General features: G+C 53.7%; 1 protein-coding gene across 2 annotated transcripts in view; it reads left to right on the forward strand.

The window, feature by feature from the left end:
• Positions 1–2,537: 2,537 nt before the first annotated feature.
• Positions 2,538–15,857, forward strand: part of KMT2D (lysine methyltransferase 2D) — a 52,825-nt gene continuing 39,505 nt past the window's right edge. For both annotated transcript variants that reach the window (XM_036299606.1, XM_036299607.1), the window contains exons 1-16: positions 2,538–2,772; positions 7,035–7,120; positions 7,381–7,507; positions 7,702–7,925; positions 8,035–8,144; positions 8,321–8,483; positions 8,818–8,983; positions 9,083–9,197; positions 9,337–9,494; positions 9,670–9,815; positions 9,951–11,867; positions 11,962–13,070; positions 13,525–13,638; positions 13,985–14,095; positions 14,829–14,933; positions 15,674–15,855. In XM_036299606.1, the coding sequence (XP_036155499.1) occupies positions 7,072–7,120; positions 7,381–7,507; positions 7,702–7,925; positions 8,035–8,144; positions 8,321–8,483; positions 8,818–8,983; positions 9,083–9,197; positions 9,337–9,494; positions 9,670–9,815; positions 9,951–11,867; positions 11,962–13,070; positions 13,525–13,638; positions 13,985–14,095; positions 14,829–14,933; positions 15,674–15,855 (4,796 nt within the window). In that variant the 5' untranslated portion in view covers positions 2,538–2,772; positions 7,035–7,071. The remainder of the gene's footprint in view (positions 2,773–7,034; positions 7,121–7,380; positions 7,508–7,701; positions 7,926–8,034; positions 8,145–8,320; positions 8,484–8,817; positions 8,984–9,082; positions 9,198–9,336; positions 9,495–9,669; positions 9,816–9,950; positions 11,868–11,961; positions 13,071–13,524; positions 13,639–13,984; positions 14,096–14,828; positions 14,934–15,673; positions 15,856–15,857) is intronic.

The following is a 15,857-nucleotide window of genomic DNA, read 5'->3' on the forward strand; positions in this document are numbered from 1 at the left end:
TGAGGTGATATATGAAATGCTTAGCACAGCTTCTCATACATAATAAACCTTTAAGAAATGGTAGCTATTTTGTTATTGGAGGTCTTTCTGGTGGAGTCTACCTCCCTGCCTTTGGATGCAGAGAGTAGGGAGGGGCCTTCCATTTTCCAACTTTTGTCTCTTGGTTTATTTATTCCACTATAGCTGGGACGGTTGTGGGATTACTGCTGGAATTTTTTGCTGAAATAGACCTGCATGGTCAGTGCAGGGCACATGATGTTAGTGTGTGGCTAGCACAGGACACTCCTAGCCCTGATCCCTTCTATGACTCTGGCCAGTAGGGATTTATATCTCCTGCACTCTCCAATATGAAAGCCACAAGTCACACATGGCGTTTTAAGTTTAATTTAGTATTAAAATTAAATAGTTCCCCAGTTGTACCACCTACATTTCAAATAGCTACATGTGGCCAAGTTATATTAGTGCACCTATAGTGCATATTAGATAGTGTAGTTATAAGGCATTTTAATCATTGCAGAAAATTCTATTGGATAGCACTGTAAACCCTTTCCCACAGAATTGGCCCTGCACGTGATTTGCCTGCTTCTTTCTCCACATTTTCCTTAAAATATATATATATATATATATATATATATATATACACATTATATATTACTCAATCCTAGGAAAAACATGGCCATTGTTTACACATGGCTCTACTTCTCACTAGATGTGGTTTGTTGGACAATTTTATCCTCAGTCTCTTGATTTGTAATACAGACATAATCCACGTAATGCATAACTAAGAATATATAAAGTATCCAGTACATAATGAATTTGTCTCCTCTTGACCATCCCTTGGGTACAGCTAAGACAGAAAAGGCATTCCATTCCTCATCCAGACTTGTGGTGGTGGTGGTGGTGGGGGGGTGTCTGCAAACAGAGTGTTTGGGATCTGCAAACAGTACTCCAGCCAGGATCCAAGGTACAGCCCCTCTAGTTTACTAAAAAAAAGAGGGGACACAGGCCCTGAAGATCCGAAAAGACTGGGGGTCGGGGCACCCGGGAAAGAAAGGGAACTACATTTATGTTTTGATGGGGGAGGTGTGTGTGGTAATGGGGGGGTTACTGACAGTATATTTTCCTCACGAGGGGTATTGAGAGTCAGAAGCAACGACTCGTTCCGCTTTTTCTTCGGTCCCTGAACGTGGCAAGAAGCCACCCTTTGCAGCGCCAGGCGCCGTGCCTCACTTTCTCCATTTGCGGACTCCAGTTCCCAAGATGCAGAGCAGCGGCCAATCTCCTGGCTCTTCTTCTATCCCCCTCCCAGGAAAGATTGCTTCTGGTTAATTCAAGGGGGCAGCGGGAGTTTCGGGGACCTAGAACTCCAAGGGAACGGAACTAGAAAGTGGCCGAAGTCCTAGTTTCCCGAACCGGGCAGTGAAGGAGGCAGTGCCAGGGCCCGGGCGCAGAGGAGGGGGGCTTCGTTCCCACGTGTCTGCCCCGCGGCCGCCCGGCGCCGCCGGGGTTAACGCGCGGCGGAGGGATCCCGCGGCGTGTGCGTAGAACTGCAGAGTCACAGCCTTTCCTCCGAGAGGGCCGTATCCCTCCGCTGCTCCGCTCCAACACAAAATAGGGCCAATCTTCTCCTTTCTCCCCTTCGCGAGCGGGGTTCCCCAGGCCAAAGGGCCCCCCCGGATCTTGCACCGGAGGCTTCCAGAATCTCCACGACCGCTGCCGAGACCTTGGGCCAGGAAGTAGCCCCTTCGCAGGAACCACCCTACCGGCCGAACAGGAGGCGGAGGGGGGGAGGCGGAGCGGCGCCGCGCTGCACTACTTTCCTCTCCGGTTGCAAATGGCTGCCTCGTTCCCCACTTTCCGCTCAGTTTCCTGACCCCCCGGCGCCGGGAGCCGGGGTTGGGCCGTACACCTCGAGGCCCCCCGCGACCACAGCTAGCCGGGGGTCGAGGGAGTGTCGCCGATCTGAGCCGGCCAGGCCGGGGGCGGGGCAGCTCCGGAGGCCAGAGGGGAAGGGAGGCGAGCGCAGGGCCTGGAGCGGCCGGTGGAGAGCGGGCAGAGGGCTCGCACCGCCCGCCCCTTCCTCTTCCTCGCCCACCTACCCTCCTCCCTTCCCCGGGGGGGAGCAGAAGGTGGGGGGCTCGAAGCCGCCGAGGGCGAGCGCTCGGGGTCGAGGAGCCCGGCGCTGGGTGTGTGTCAGGTTCAGCCCCGCGGCCCCGCCGTCTCCGCGTCGCCGTAGCTCGCGCGGCCCCGGGGCGCCGGCCCGGGCGGGGAGAGGGGCTCGGCGCTCCCGCGAGGGGCTCCCGTGCCATCCGGGCCGGCGCGGGGCGGCGCGGCGTTTCTTCCGGGCCGCTGGGGAGGCGCCTCGACGTTCCATCTGGAGAGCCTCGACGTCCTGCCCGAGCCCGGCGCCGGCGGCCGGGGCGCTGGCCCGGCCCGAGGACTAAGAGGCCGCCCGACGACGCGGATGCGGAGCCTGCGCTCCCGAGATCAAAGCCACCGGTGCTCTCTTTGTGTCCGCTCGGGATTCGCCGCCCTCGGGCTGTCCATGGAAACCTAAACTGCTGGAACCTGAAGCGCAGAACCCGTCTTTGGCTCTTTGCTTTTTTTTTGGAGGGGAGGGTGGCCACTCCGACCTGGATTTACCGTTCTTGGCCACCCTCAGCCCCCCCGTGCGGGGGGCGGCTGTGATCGCTCTGGCGGTTGGAGGTCGGGGAGCGGCCCGGGCTCTGGCCATGTTCTCGGATGAGGATTCCTGGATCGCCCTGTGAAGAGGTGAGTGAAGTCCGTCCGGCCAAGGCCCAGAAAGGGTTGGACTCGGGGCACCGCCAGATGGACTGTCTTGGCCGGAGCTGGCCTTTAGGTTGGAGAAAGGGGTGCCAGGGCTGAGGAGGGCTCTGTTGGCAGGGTCTGTCAAGGGAACCTGAACCAGTGGCTGGGGCAGAACAGAGGCCTGGTGTCTTGGGGTGTGCCTCGTTAAAGACTCGGGGTTCGGGGAACCACGGGAGTTTTGGAAACCCGGCCAGATCGCCTCTCTGCCTGTTTATTTTTGTGTTGGGGGAGCTCTACTCAAGTAGGACCCAGGCCCCGATGCCAGCACCAATCCTCCTCGACTCCTGCTGCTCCCTCGGGGTTCCTTGTGGGCCTTGGGAACAGAATAACTTGGGGGGGGGGCGGGGGTAGGGAGGGTGCCACTGCCAGGTCAGACTTACTGCCAGGTTGGACTTTAAGGTTGTTCTTGCCCATCGGGGTCCTCAGCAGTCCTCTGGGAGACTCAAGGAATCCTGGGTCCTTCACCAGGCCTTCTTTTACTGTGGACAGGGGACAGTGTGTGGAAACTGACTAGTGTGATGAAGGGGGTGGCTGGTGCAAGAAGGAGGTGGGGCTGGGGGCAGTCTGGCCTTGCTGGGCAACTTTAAACTACCCCTGCCTGGCAAAGTGACCGCAGCGAGGCCTAGTGCTGTCTTAGCCTGGTTTGCCTCCCCTCCGATCAGGATGGACATAATCTCTAGGGGATTATGGAGGAGGCAGTTGAGATTTGCTCCCTGCGAATGTGGGCTGCAAAAAATGGCTTTTGTCTCCCGCTTTCTCAGGACCTGGTGTGGTGAGCTGGTTGCTCCTAAGTCCTTGGCCAATCCTGCAGGCCCATCCCAACCTCTCCAACCCTTTTTGATCAGGGAATGTTAACTGGCCCTCTGCTCCTGTCCCAATTCTTACCGTATCTCTTTGGAGGAGAAATGATCTGCAGAGTTTCTTTCTGCAGAAGCTAGTGTTTCCAAACCTGTCCGAAGGTACTGAGGAGAAGGGGGTGTACATGTGAGTGTAGGAAGAGTGCAGCATGAACCTCATGCCTCTGGGCCCTGGGCTGGGACAGCCCCTCTCGCAGCTGTCATGCTGCCCAGCAGGGATTTGGCTGGTGTGTTTTACTCCTTCACTCCACCCCCTGAAACATACATACATGGGCTAGATCTCTTTGAGCCTGGTCTTGGGAAGGAGAAAATAGGGATTTTGCCCTTGAAAGATTCCTGGATATTATCCCCAAGGTGGGAGGTGGCACAGGGGTGGTAGAGTGAGGTTAGCTGTCACCCACGCTCTCTGCCCCTGCCTCCTATGGAGGACCCCTCCTGTTGTCTGTCCTCAGTGAACTTCCTTAGGAGGGGCCTCTCCCTGTTAGCTGTGGATTACCTCAGGTTTACCCAGGGACTCTCTTGAGCAGCGGTCGTCAACCGGTGGTCCGTGGATCACTGGTGGTCCCAAAGGTTGGCGACTGCTGGTCTAGAGGGTCTACAGGACTAGTGTTGCCATTTGGATTCTTCCTAGAGGGTCAACCCAAAATGAGGGTGCGGAGAGGTGTGGTTTGATTCTCAGGTTGGGAACCAGGAAGTCCTGAGTCCTACAGAAGTTGTTCACTCAAGAGCCTGCTTCAGCCTTTCACCCCTCCAAGCCTCCATTTCCCCCTTGGCTGGGAAAATGGAGTGAAAGCTATTGGTCTGGGATAGAGGCAGGGAGGAAAGTGTGCCACCTTGTCTTCTTCCTTGCTGTTTTGGGCTTCTTAGGCCTAGGACTGAGGGGAGCCAGCACAGTTTTACTCCCTAGATCTGTACTTCTGGGGATCTCTAGTTACCCAGAGGAAGCCTAGCCAGGCATTAGCTCATTTTAGAACTAGTGAAAAAACCCTTGATGTATATATGTGTGTGTGGTTTCTGGCTGTGAATGATGGGACAGGGAACCTGTGGTATTTATTTGTTTAGATCTGTTCAGGGGCCTGTCAGCTGGGACTCAGCATTGGGGTGCAGGTGCTAGACTGCAGGGGTAGGGAAATGGGGCTCAGGCTTCTTGGAGTTACCCCTAGATATAGTGCAGCTTGGAGGACATTCTCTTCTTCACTTTGTGATCTCTCATCTTCCGTGGCTTCATGAGTGAGGCTGTGGCTTTGGAGGATATTGGTACTCTGTCCTCCAAGGCTGGATGCAGGTGGTTTTTGTACCTCCTCAAGCTTACCAGCTTGAGAGGGCTGTGCTCGGGGGAGGGCAGAGGAATTTGTCCCTCTGGCCTTGTGTGAGGCAGTCTTCCTCCCACCCACTGTATTATCACTGTTGCTTTTTATTTGTGACTTAACTTTAAGAGCAGAGCAGGTGGAAGATCTTTGGGGGCATACAGTAAAATTCACATATTTAGGAAATTTTGAAGCTTTCTGGGTGTGGTCAAGCCTTGAATGTCTGAACAGGAAGAGGAGCCTGGCTGGTGCCCTGACCTCCAGCCCCTGCTTCTCATAGGTGGCTTCTAAGGGCCCCTTGAAGTTCCAGAGCAGCTTTTCTTGGGCCTGCCAGATAACCACCTTGCTTTCCTTTCAGGTGTGGTTGTATGGTAGGTTTTGGAAAGAGATGGTTTGGGAATGGAGGGAACAGGCATCAAGTGATACTTCACTTTCCTGATCTAGTAGCTTCTGATAGTTTGGGGGGAATAAAATAAAATTTCCTTTCCTGTGACATGTCACAGAGGCTCATTATTAATCTCTGGAAGTGGAGTGTGAGTTCAGGGAATGAAAACTAATATTGTGGTTCTTAAAGTAATTGATTTATTGGTTCTGGGCACCTTTGAGGGTTTCCCCTGTCTCATCTGCCCCAGTCACTCAACCCCAAGTGGCCGACAAGGTTATTTGGTAGTTGGTTTGAGAAGAGGGGCTTGTCCTTGCTAAGGTTTGTATGTGACCCCTCTGGTTAAACAAAAGGAGTGGAAAAGCCGAGAGATAAACTTCTCAAATTTTATTTAGAGTTCTGTTTTAGGGATTCTCCCCAACCTCCTCCTTCCCTGGGAATACTATACTTTTCTTTCTCTGCTTAAGCCCTTACCTTAGATACCACTAATAGCTGCTGGCACCTATCCCTTTCTTCCTTCTGTAGAAACCCTTTTTTCTACCTTACTCTGTAATTTTTCTTATTCTTCTTTCTTTTTTGGGCTGTGTTTAGTTCTCTCTGAGGTTTAGGAAAATATGCCCAAAGATGTGGGTCTCAATCTTGTTATGTATAACTTTAATGTTTGTTTCATTTGGCTCTGATATAGGCAGGCATATTTTAGAAGAGGGGACCGTTACTCCACACCCCCATAGTGCGTGTGGAAACCCTGGTTGACAGAAGAGGAAGGAAGCTACTCTGCTGGGCTGTGTCCTGTCCTGTTTAGAACTCCTCCAAGTGGCAGTGTGCTTCCTGAGACTACGACTCCCAGCATGCCTAGCTTCAGGCCTGGCTACACATGCTCAGTGACTCTTAAGGCCCACTTCTGTTAACTAGGGATATCTTAGGAAGAAGGGCAGTTGGCGTTGCTAAGGGCAACAACCTGAGGACTTCAGGCTGGGTGAGATCCTGAGTTCAGTTGCTGCAGGGGCCAGGCCTGAGCTGGATTTGGTTAGGCAGTGGGTAGAAATTGGGGAGTTTCTTATGTTGTGATTGGGGTGTCCTGGTTGGAACCAGTGGAGGTTGGGGAGATCTATCCATACCTGGGCTTTAGTTTCAGTAACGTGTTCTATAGCCTGCAAGACCCCAGACTCTGTGTCTGGGAGAGGGATTCCAGCTGTACTCAGACTTCTTGGGTTATGATTACCCATTGGTTGGCACTGACAGACCTCTAGGATGGTAGCTGACTTGAGGCCTCAGGGAAAAGGACAGGGATAGGGCCCACCAGAAGCCCAGAACTCAGATGTGAGGCAAAGGACGCTACTGTAGCTGTAGACTGGATGTGCTTCTAGTTGGATGCTATTGCCCTGGGAACTCGTAGGAGTTAGGAAGTGGGAAAAGGGAGGGGATCCTCTGAGAATCCAGAGTTGGAGAAGAGGGTCAGTGTTTATCTGGGGAGGAAGTAGGCAGTGGGATAAAGGTTAGGCAGAACTTTTTTGTCATTAGTGCAGGAATTGTAGGTATGGCTTTGTTCTGATTTCTGTAAGGTCTAGATACCTTAGCTGCATTCCTCCTAGGATTCTGGGAAAAGTGTTTAGTGGAGAGACTTTCTGGGCATACAGATATCTTTTTTGGCTTTGACAGGTCTCCCCGAGAGGGCCCTGCCCAGTCGGAGAGAGGGATGGATAGCCAGAAGCCGCCTGGTGAGGATAAAGATTCAGAACCGGCAGGTGAGTAGGGCAAATTTTGGGTTTACTGACAGCTTTCTGCTAATCCCAGACAACCTTAAATTTCTAGTCCTGGCACAAGGACAGGAGCTAAGTCTGTCTAATAGATGGGTAATTGAAGGACTTTGTTCTTTGGGACAAAAGTCAAAATGCCCTCAGTGTGATCCACCAACGGTTTTAGATAATCTCATAGGTCTGGTGACTAGACTAGTATTTAAATAGTGGATGATGGCTGATGTATGCTTCTCTGTTTGTTCATTCAGCTGATGGACATGCAGCCTCTGAGGAGTCAGGTGCCACTGAGGCAGACCTTCCCAACCCACATGTGGTGGAGGTATCTGTGCCCACTTCTGGGGGTCTCAGGCCTCAGGAACCACCTCAGGACTGCAGGTAAATAGTTTGGGGAAATGAGGACATAAGGGTACAAAAGGATTTGATCTGAGATTCTGGGTTGTTCAAGAGGAATATTTAGGAAAATGAGTGTTTGGGAAGCACAGGCGTGTTAAATCATGGGGTTGTCGGGGGGTATGGGGGGTGACTGTGGGCAGGGGCCTGGCATGGTGCTGATGCTTGTGTGTCCACAGTGGGGGTCCACTGCGGCGTTGTGCTCTCTGTAACTGCGGGGAGCCCAGTCTGCATGGGCAGCGGGAGCTACGGCGCTTTGAGTTGCCATTTGACTGGCCCCGGTGTCCAGTGGTGTCTCCTGGGGGGAACTCAGAGCACAATGAGGCAGCACTGCCCAGTGAGGACCTATCACAGATTGGTTTCCCTGAGGGCCTGACACCTGCCCACCTAGGAGAACCTGGAGGTAAGTAACTGATCTGGGCAGGAAAGAAGGTAGGGCTGGGTGGTCCAAAGCCAGCGATCACCTTTTTGTTAATTCATTCCTTTCTGTTTGCCTTTTTCTACTTAAACAGGGTCCTGCTGGGCTCACCATTGGTGTGCTGTGTGGTCGGCCGGTGTATGGGGGAAGGGGGGCCCAGAGCTATGTGGTGTGGACAAGGCCATCTTCTCAGGGATCTCACAGGTGGGGCTGGGGCCAGGGGATTGCAGAGGTAAAGGGCAGGGTGGACAGGGTTATTGGGCTTCTGAGAGTCAGGGTAGAATTAGAAGGGCAGTGGGCATAGTGGGGCAGAGCTAGTGCCTGATATATTGCTCTGGAGTGAGCTGACTGGCACTGAGGCTTTGTTTCCACCCTGGCAGCGCTGCTCCCACTGCACCAGGCTCGGTGCCTCCATCCCTTGTCGCTCACCTGGATGCCCACGGCTTTACCACTTCCCCTGTGCCACTGCCAGCGGTTCCTTCTTATCCATGAAAACACTGCAGCTGCTATGCCCGGAGCACAGTGAGGGTGCCGCACATCTGGGTGAGAAGTCCTGCTCCTTGTACATCAGGCAATGAGGGGTCAAGAGTGCCTGGGGTTTGTACTTTGCAGAGCACTATCAACGATGGTAATTTTATACTGTCAGTCTGCCTTATTAAAATAGGTGTGAACTTTGAGAGTGCAGGGGCTTTGCCTGTCTTATTTACTATGATGTCTGCAATGCCTAGAACAATGCCTAGCATATATTAGGCAGACACTTAGTAACTGTGTATTTGTTCATTCTGGTCCATGGAATGCCTGTTATGTAGACAGCACTGTCCTGAGACCTGCAAGGAATCCATATCTGACCTGTGTTCTCTGTCCCTTTTGACTGCAGAGGAGGCTCGTTGTGCAGTATGTGAGGGACCAGGGGAATTGTGTGACCTGTTCTTCTGTACCAGTTGTGGGCATCACTATCATGGGGCCTGCCTGGACACTGCTCTGACTGCCCGCAAGCGTGCTGGCTGGCAGTGCCCTGAATGCAAAGTGTGCCAAGCCTGCAGGTAAGAATGGGAAGGCAGGAGGAAAGCCTTAGGCAAAGCACAGTTTAGGGTTAAAAACAAGGGCAGGGAGGGACCCGGTTATGTGCCCTGTCTCTGCAGGAAACCTGGGAATGACTCTAAGATGTTGGTCTGTGAGACGTGTGACAAAGGATACCATACCTTCTGCCTAAAACCACCTATGGAAGAACTGCCTGCTCACTCTTGGAAGTGCAAGGTGAGGGTCCTTGATCCTGCCTTACTCTTCTAATTCTGCCTCCTATAACATCTGGAGTTTCTCTGTTGTGACAAGCCCCATGCTCCCCTCTAGTCTCTGCTGTCTCACTGATGCCTGTTTTGCTTTCTCCTTTCTCTAGGCGTGCCGGGTATGCCGGTCCTGTGGGGCAGGCTCAGCAGAGCTGAATCCCAACTCTGAGTGGTTCGAGAACTACTCACTCTGTTATCGCTGTCACAAAACCCAGGGAGGACAGCCTATCAGTTCTGTTGCTGAGCAGCGTTCTGTTGTCTGTAGCAGGTAAGTAGTGTGGACTGAAAGAGATTGGGCTGTGGGATCGGAAATGCTGAGATTGGCAGAGGGAGCCCTAAGATGGGCAGTACAACCCATGGCATTCATGCCTTACCCCAGTACACTCTCTAGGAGTTGATAGCTGATGAGAGCCACAATGCCTACTCCCCTGTACCCTCTGCAGATTCTCACCCCCAGAGCCTGGTGATACCCCCACTGATGAGCCCGATGCTCTGTACGTTGCATGCCAAGGGCAGCCAAAGGGTGGGCATGTGACCTCTATGCAACCGAAGGAACCGGGGCCTCTGCAATGTGAAGCCAAACCACTAGGTGAGTAGGGTTTGAGGGTCCATGAAAGTCCCCTTCTGTTCTGTGGTAAGGGACAGTTTCTGCTCTGCCTTAGACTCTGTACTTTCTGTGGAGTGGAGTTGAGCTAGATAGGAGCACAGTATGTTATATCTACAGGGAGAGCAGGGGCCCAACTTGAGCCACAGTTGGAGGCCCCCCTAAATGAGGAGATGCCACTGCTGCCCCCACCTGAGGAGTCGCCCCTGTCCCCACCACCTGAGGAATCACCCACATCCCCACCGCCTGAGGCATCTCGTCTATCTCCACCGCCTGAGGAATCACCCCTCTCTCCACCGCCTGAGGAGTCTCCTCTGTCTCCCCCACCTGAATCATCACCTTTTTCTCCACTGGAAGAGTCACCCTTTTCTCCACCAGAGGAGTCACCCCCATCTCCTCCACTTGAGACACCCCTGTCCCCACCACCTGAAGCATCACCCCTGAACCCACCATTTGAGGAATCTCCCCTGTCCCCACCACCCGAGGAATTACCCACTTCCCCACCACCTGAGGCATCTCGCCTGTCTCCACCACCTGAGGAGTCACCCATGTCTCCTCCACCTGAGGAGTCACCCATGTCTCCACCACCTGAGGCATCGCGTATGTTCCCACCATTTGAAGAATCACCCCTGTCCCCCCCACCAGAGGAGTCTCCCCTCTCCCCACCACCTGAGGCTTCACGCCTTTCCCCACCACTTGAGGATTCACCCATGTCCCCACCACCTGAAGACTCACCTATGTCCCCCCCACCTGAGGTATCATGCCTATCCCTCCTACCTGAGGTGTCGCGCCTGTCCCCACCGCCTGAGGAATCTCCCCTGTCCCCACCGCCTGAGGAGTCTCCCACATCCCCTCCACCCGAGGCTTCACGTGTATCCCCACCACCTGAGGATTCACCCACATCCCCACCACCTGAAGACTCCCCTGCGTCCCCGCCACCAGAGGACTTGCTCGTGTCCCTACCACTGGAGGAGTCACCCCTGTCGCCATTGCCTGAGGAGCTGCAATTCTGCCCCCCACTTGAGGAATCGCACCTATCCCCCACAACTGAGGAGTTGCGCCTGTCACCCAAGCCTGAGGAGCCGCGTCTGTCCCCCCGGCCTGAGGAGCCGCGCCTGTCCCCCCGGCCTGAGGAGCCGCGTCTGTCCCCCAAGCCTGAGGAGCCACGCCTGTCCCCCAAGCCTGAGGAGCCGCGCCTGTCCCCCAAGCCTGAGGAGCCGCGCCTGTCCCCCACGCCTGAGGAGCCGCGCCTGTCCCCCAAGCCTGAGGAGCCGCGCCTGTCCCCCAAGCCTGAGGAGCCTCGCCTGTCCCCCAAGCCTGAGGAGCCTCGCCTGTCCCCCAAGCCTGAGGAGCCGCGCCTGTCCCCCAAGGCTGAGGAGCCGCGCCTGTCCCCCAAGCCTGAGGAGCCGCGCCTGTCCCCCCGGCCTGAGGAGCCGCGCCTGTCCCCTCGCCCTGAGGAGCCGCGCCTGTCCCCTCGCCCTGAGGAGCCGCGCCTGTCCCCTCGCCCTGAGGAGCCATGCCTGTCCACTGCAGCCAAGGAACTGCTTCTGCCCCGCCAGCCTGAGGAGCTGTGCCTATCCCTTGCACCTGAGGAGCTTCACCTGTCCCCCCAGCCGGAAGAACCACATCTGTCCCCGCAGCCAGAGGAAGCACGCCTGTCCCCCCAGCCTGAGGAACCACACCCATCCCCCATGCCTGAGGAGCGACAGCCATCTCCTGTGCCTGAGGAGCTGCGCCTGTCCTCCCGGCCTGAGGAGCCACACCTGTCCCCCCAGCCTGAGGAGCTACACCTGTCTTCCCACCCTAAGGAACCATGCCTGTCCCCTCGACCTGAAGAGCCCCTTGGGGAGCCAAGCCTATGCTCTGCACCTGAGGAATTGCCCTTGTTCCTCCCACCTGGGGAGCCACCCTTATCCCCCTTGCTTGGAGAGCCGGCTCTGTCTGAGCCTGGGGAACCACCTCTGTCCCCTCTGCCTGAGGAGCTACCGTTGTCTCCAACTAGGGAGCCATCCTTGTCACCTCAGCTGATGCCACCAGGTAAGGGGATGTTAGTACCCTCTTTCTCTGGGACAGTCTTGATTCTTTATGGCACATCTAATCTAAGAGCCTCCCTTTTTCTCTTTCCTTCCAGATCCACTTCCTCCTCCGCTCTCACCCATTATCACAGCTGTAGCCCCACCAGCCCTCTCTCCTTTGGGGGAGTTAGAGTACCCCTTTGGTGCCAAAGGGGACAGTGACCCTGAGTCACCATTGGCTGCCCCCATCCTAGAGACACCCATTAGCCCTCCACCAGAAGCTAACTGCACTGACCCCGAGCCTGTACCCCCTATGATCCTTCCCCCATCTCCAGGATCCCCAATGGGACTGGCCTCTCCCATCCTGATGGAGCCCCTTCCCCCTCGGTGTTCTCCACTCCTCCAGCATTCCCTACCTCCCCAGAACTCCCCTCCTTCACAGTGCTCTCCTCCTGCTCTGCCACTGTCCATTCCCTCCCCACTGAGTCCCATAGAGAAGGCAATGGAGGTTTCACATGAGGCCGAGCCACCTGAGATGGAGATTGAGAAAGCCCCAGAACCTGAGTGCCCAGCCTTGGAGCCTAGCCCTACTAGTCCTCTCCCCTCCCCCATGGGGAACCTTTCCTGCCCTGCACCCAGTCCTGCCCCAGCCCTGGAAGACTTCTCTGGCCTGGGGGAAGACACAGCCCCTCTGGATGGGACTGACACTCCTGATTCCCAGCCAGAGGCTGGACAGACCCCTGGCAGTTTGGCTAGTGAACTTAAGGGTTCCCCTGTGCTCCTGGACCCCGAGGAGCTGGCCCCTGTGACCCCTATGGAGGTCTATGGCCCAGAGTGCAAGCAGACAGGGCAGGGCTCACCCTGTGAAGAGCAAGAGGAGCCACGTGCACCAGTGGCCCCTATCCCACCTGTTCTCATCAAATCCGACATCGTTAATGAGATCTCCAATCTGAGCCAGGGCGATGCCAGTGCCAGTTTTCCTGGCTCAGAGCCCCTGCTGGGCTCTCCTGACCCCGAGGGGGGTGGCTCCTTGTCTATGGAGTTGGGGGTATCTACAGATGTTAGTCCAGCTCGAGATGAAGGCTCCCTTCGGCTCTGTACTGACTCTCTGCCGGAGACTGATGACTCACTGTTGTGTGACACTGGGACAGCTGTCAGTGGAGGCAAAGCTGAAGGGGACAAGGGGAAGCGGCGCAGCTCCCCAGCTCGTTCCCGCATCAAACAGGTAAGGGGCTCTCCAGTCACTGGATGTGGTCAGCTTCATGCTAAAAACAGCAGAGGTACAATCCTGTGTCACTGATACCTTCCCACCTGGCTTACTGAATTCTAGACTGTCAGGGTTCCTTTAGTCCACTCTTATTTTATTAGGGAGAATACTAATACATGGAGTGGGAATTGACTTTCCCAGCTTCATGGTTACTTAGTAATAGAATCAACTAGAAACTTGGGCCTTTAACATCAGTATTTTTATCGTTGTACCACTTGGCCACTTTTGCTTGGGAGAAGAGCTGCCTACTTGTTGCTGTCTGAGAGTTAGCTTTTCCCTTACCCTGCTGGGACTCCTGGCCTTTATTACCTGTTATGCTCTGTTCATTAGTTTCTTCTCTTCCTTCTAAACCTGTGGACCCAACACACAAGTCCTCAACTTCTCCCTGTTATTATCCACTTCCTTCACTCAGGGTCGCAGCAGTAGTTTCCCAGGAAGACGCCGGCCACGTGGAGGAGCACATGGAGGACGTGGGAGAGGACGGGCCCGGCTAAAATCAACCACTTCTTCCATTGAGACTCTGGTAGTAAGGAGAGGCTTCCCATCCCCCAAACATGCGTCAGCTGGCTCTTTCCAGATTAAACATCCTTTACTCCTGTCAGTCCCCTGCACGCTCACTTGCCTGCTTGCTAGCTCAGGGCCTGTCCGCTCTGTCTACTCCTTCTGTCCACTTGGCCCCCAGGCTTCTCTGAAATCTCTACTGTTGGGCTGAGGCCCAATTTGGGAGCTGGGATGTTCTTCTGCTTCTTAGTCTCACTTCGGACCTTCATTTAGCCAGGGGTTCATACCTCCTTCCCCAGTACCAAGAGGAAAAGGCAGCTTAGTTTGCGCAGATTTAGCTGCCTCACATTCCACAACTCTCTGCCTATAAGGTTGCTGATATCGATAGCTCTCCCAGCAAGGAGGAAGAAGATGATGATGACGACACCATGCAAAATACTGTGGTTCTCTTCTCCAATACAGACAAGTTTGTCCTAATGCAGGTATCATATGTGACTGGCAAACTCACATTGGGTGTATGTGTTTAGGTGGGAGAGCAGATGCAGAAAACCAAAGACCTACTTCTCTACCAGCTAATCAGAAAACAGTGAATTGGAATCACATTGTTCATTTTTTTGTCTATCCATCAGATTTCTCTTGAGTGTCACCTCTGAGGTTGGCACTGAACTAGAAGCTAGGGATATAGCCGTGAAAAGGCAGAAATGATTTCTGCCCTGTGGAAGGGAGCTTACGTATGTTCTCACCTGAATGATCCCACAAAGCTGATAGAATACTGGCACATATGTTACTCTCTCAGCCTCCCCAATCTTTACCCATCTTCTCCTTTTGTTTCTTACTTTTACCCATATCAGGCTATTTTTAAAAAAACAAGTTTATTGATTTTTAGAGAGAGAGAGATGTGAGAGAGAAACATTGATCAGTTGGTTACCTCCAGGGATCCATCCCACAACCTAGGTATGTGCCCTGACTGGGAACTGAACCGGTGACCACTTGGTTCCTGGGTTGACACTCAACCGCTGAGCCACACCAGCTAGGCAACACATCAAGCTAAGAAGGAACATGGCCCCATGATGGCTCACAGTGTCCTGAGGCCAGGGGTTGGGCTTTTGGTTCCCTGACTCCTTCCCTCAGATTAGAGTTGTAGTTAGTTGCCAGGACTGAGTGGGAAAAGGAGACCTACCTAGTTGGACATTGGGTTTCTGTGTATTTCCCCAGGACATGTGTGTAGTATGTGGCAGCTTTGGCCGGGGGGCAGAGGGCCACCTCCTTGCCTGTTCCCAGTGTTCGCAGTGCTATCACCCATACTGTGTCAACAGCAAGGTAAGTTCAGAGCCCAAGAGGCCTGGGTTGGGGAATGGGGTCACTTATTTCTTATCCCAGGCCCCCACACTACTTAAAGTGGCCTTTGATAGTGAAAGTCATTCTTCAGTCACCTGTGATTATCAGACTCATCTTGGGGAAAAATACTTTGGAATTGGTAGTGGTCTTTATAGTTTTTTGGTGGTAGACCATGAGTTGTTGGTATGATTCAGTCCATTATAGAAACTATGAGAACTTTACTAGTAGAAAGCATGATATAGTCTGGAGATAAAATGTAAAATGAAAATCATAAGCAAATGTCCACAAAGAGAAAGCAGTGTTTTTGACTCAAGCATAATTAGTCAGCTTTTTGTTCACTTAGTCAGTTTGATATTCATTTAGAACTTGTCCACTGCTAACATTCCTTAACTTGCATTAGTAGCAGGTTTTTAAATGTTCAAGAAAAATTGGAGGAAGTACAATCTAATCCTATCCATAATCTTGTTGGGGACTTGGCTAGTAAAAGGTTGCTAGTCCATGCATAATGAGGCAGTGGCCAGGAGAGGTTCCTGGGAGCCTAAATATAGAGTCACTATATAGTTTTGAGGTGAGAGTGCTCTGCGTAGCCTTTATTTGCTCAAATGGAGGTCTGGCCTGGGCATTGGGGTCCTCCAGCCCAACCCATAAAAGTCCCATCCTCCCCTAAGAAGTCTGCCCTCTCCTCTCCATCATGCCCTGAGAAATATCATCTTCTGTACCAGATCACCAAGGTGATGCTATTAAAAGGCTGGCGTTGTGTGGAGTGCATCGTGTGTGAGGTGTGCGGCCAGGCCTCAGACCCCTCACGCCTGCTGCTCTGTGATGACTGTGACATTAGCTACCACACCTACTGCCTGGACCCACCACTGCTCACCGTGCCCAAGGGCGGCTGGAAGTGCAAGTGGT

Source organism: Myotis myotis, unplaced genomic scaffold (assembly GCF_014108235.1).
Source record: "Myotis myotis isolate mMyoMyo1 unplaced genomic scaffold, mMyoMyo1.p scaffold_m19_p_3, whole genome shotgun sequence".
Lineage (NCBI taxonomy): Eukaryota > Metazoa > Chordata > Mammalia > Chiroptera > Vespertilionidae > Myotis > Myotis myotis.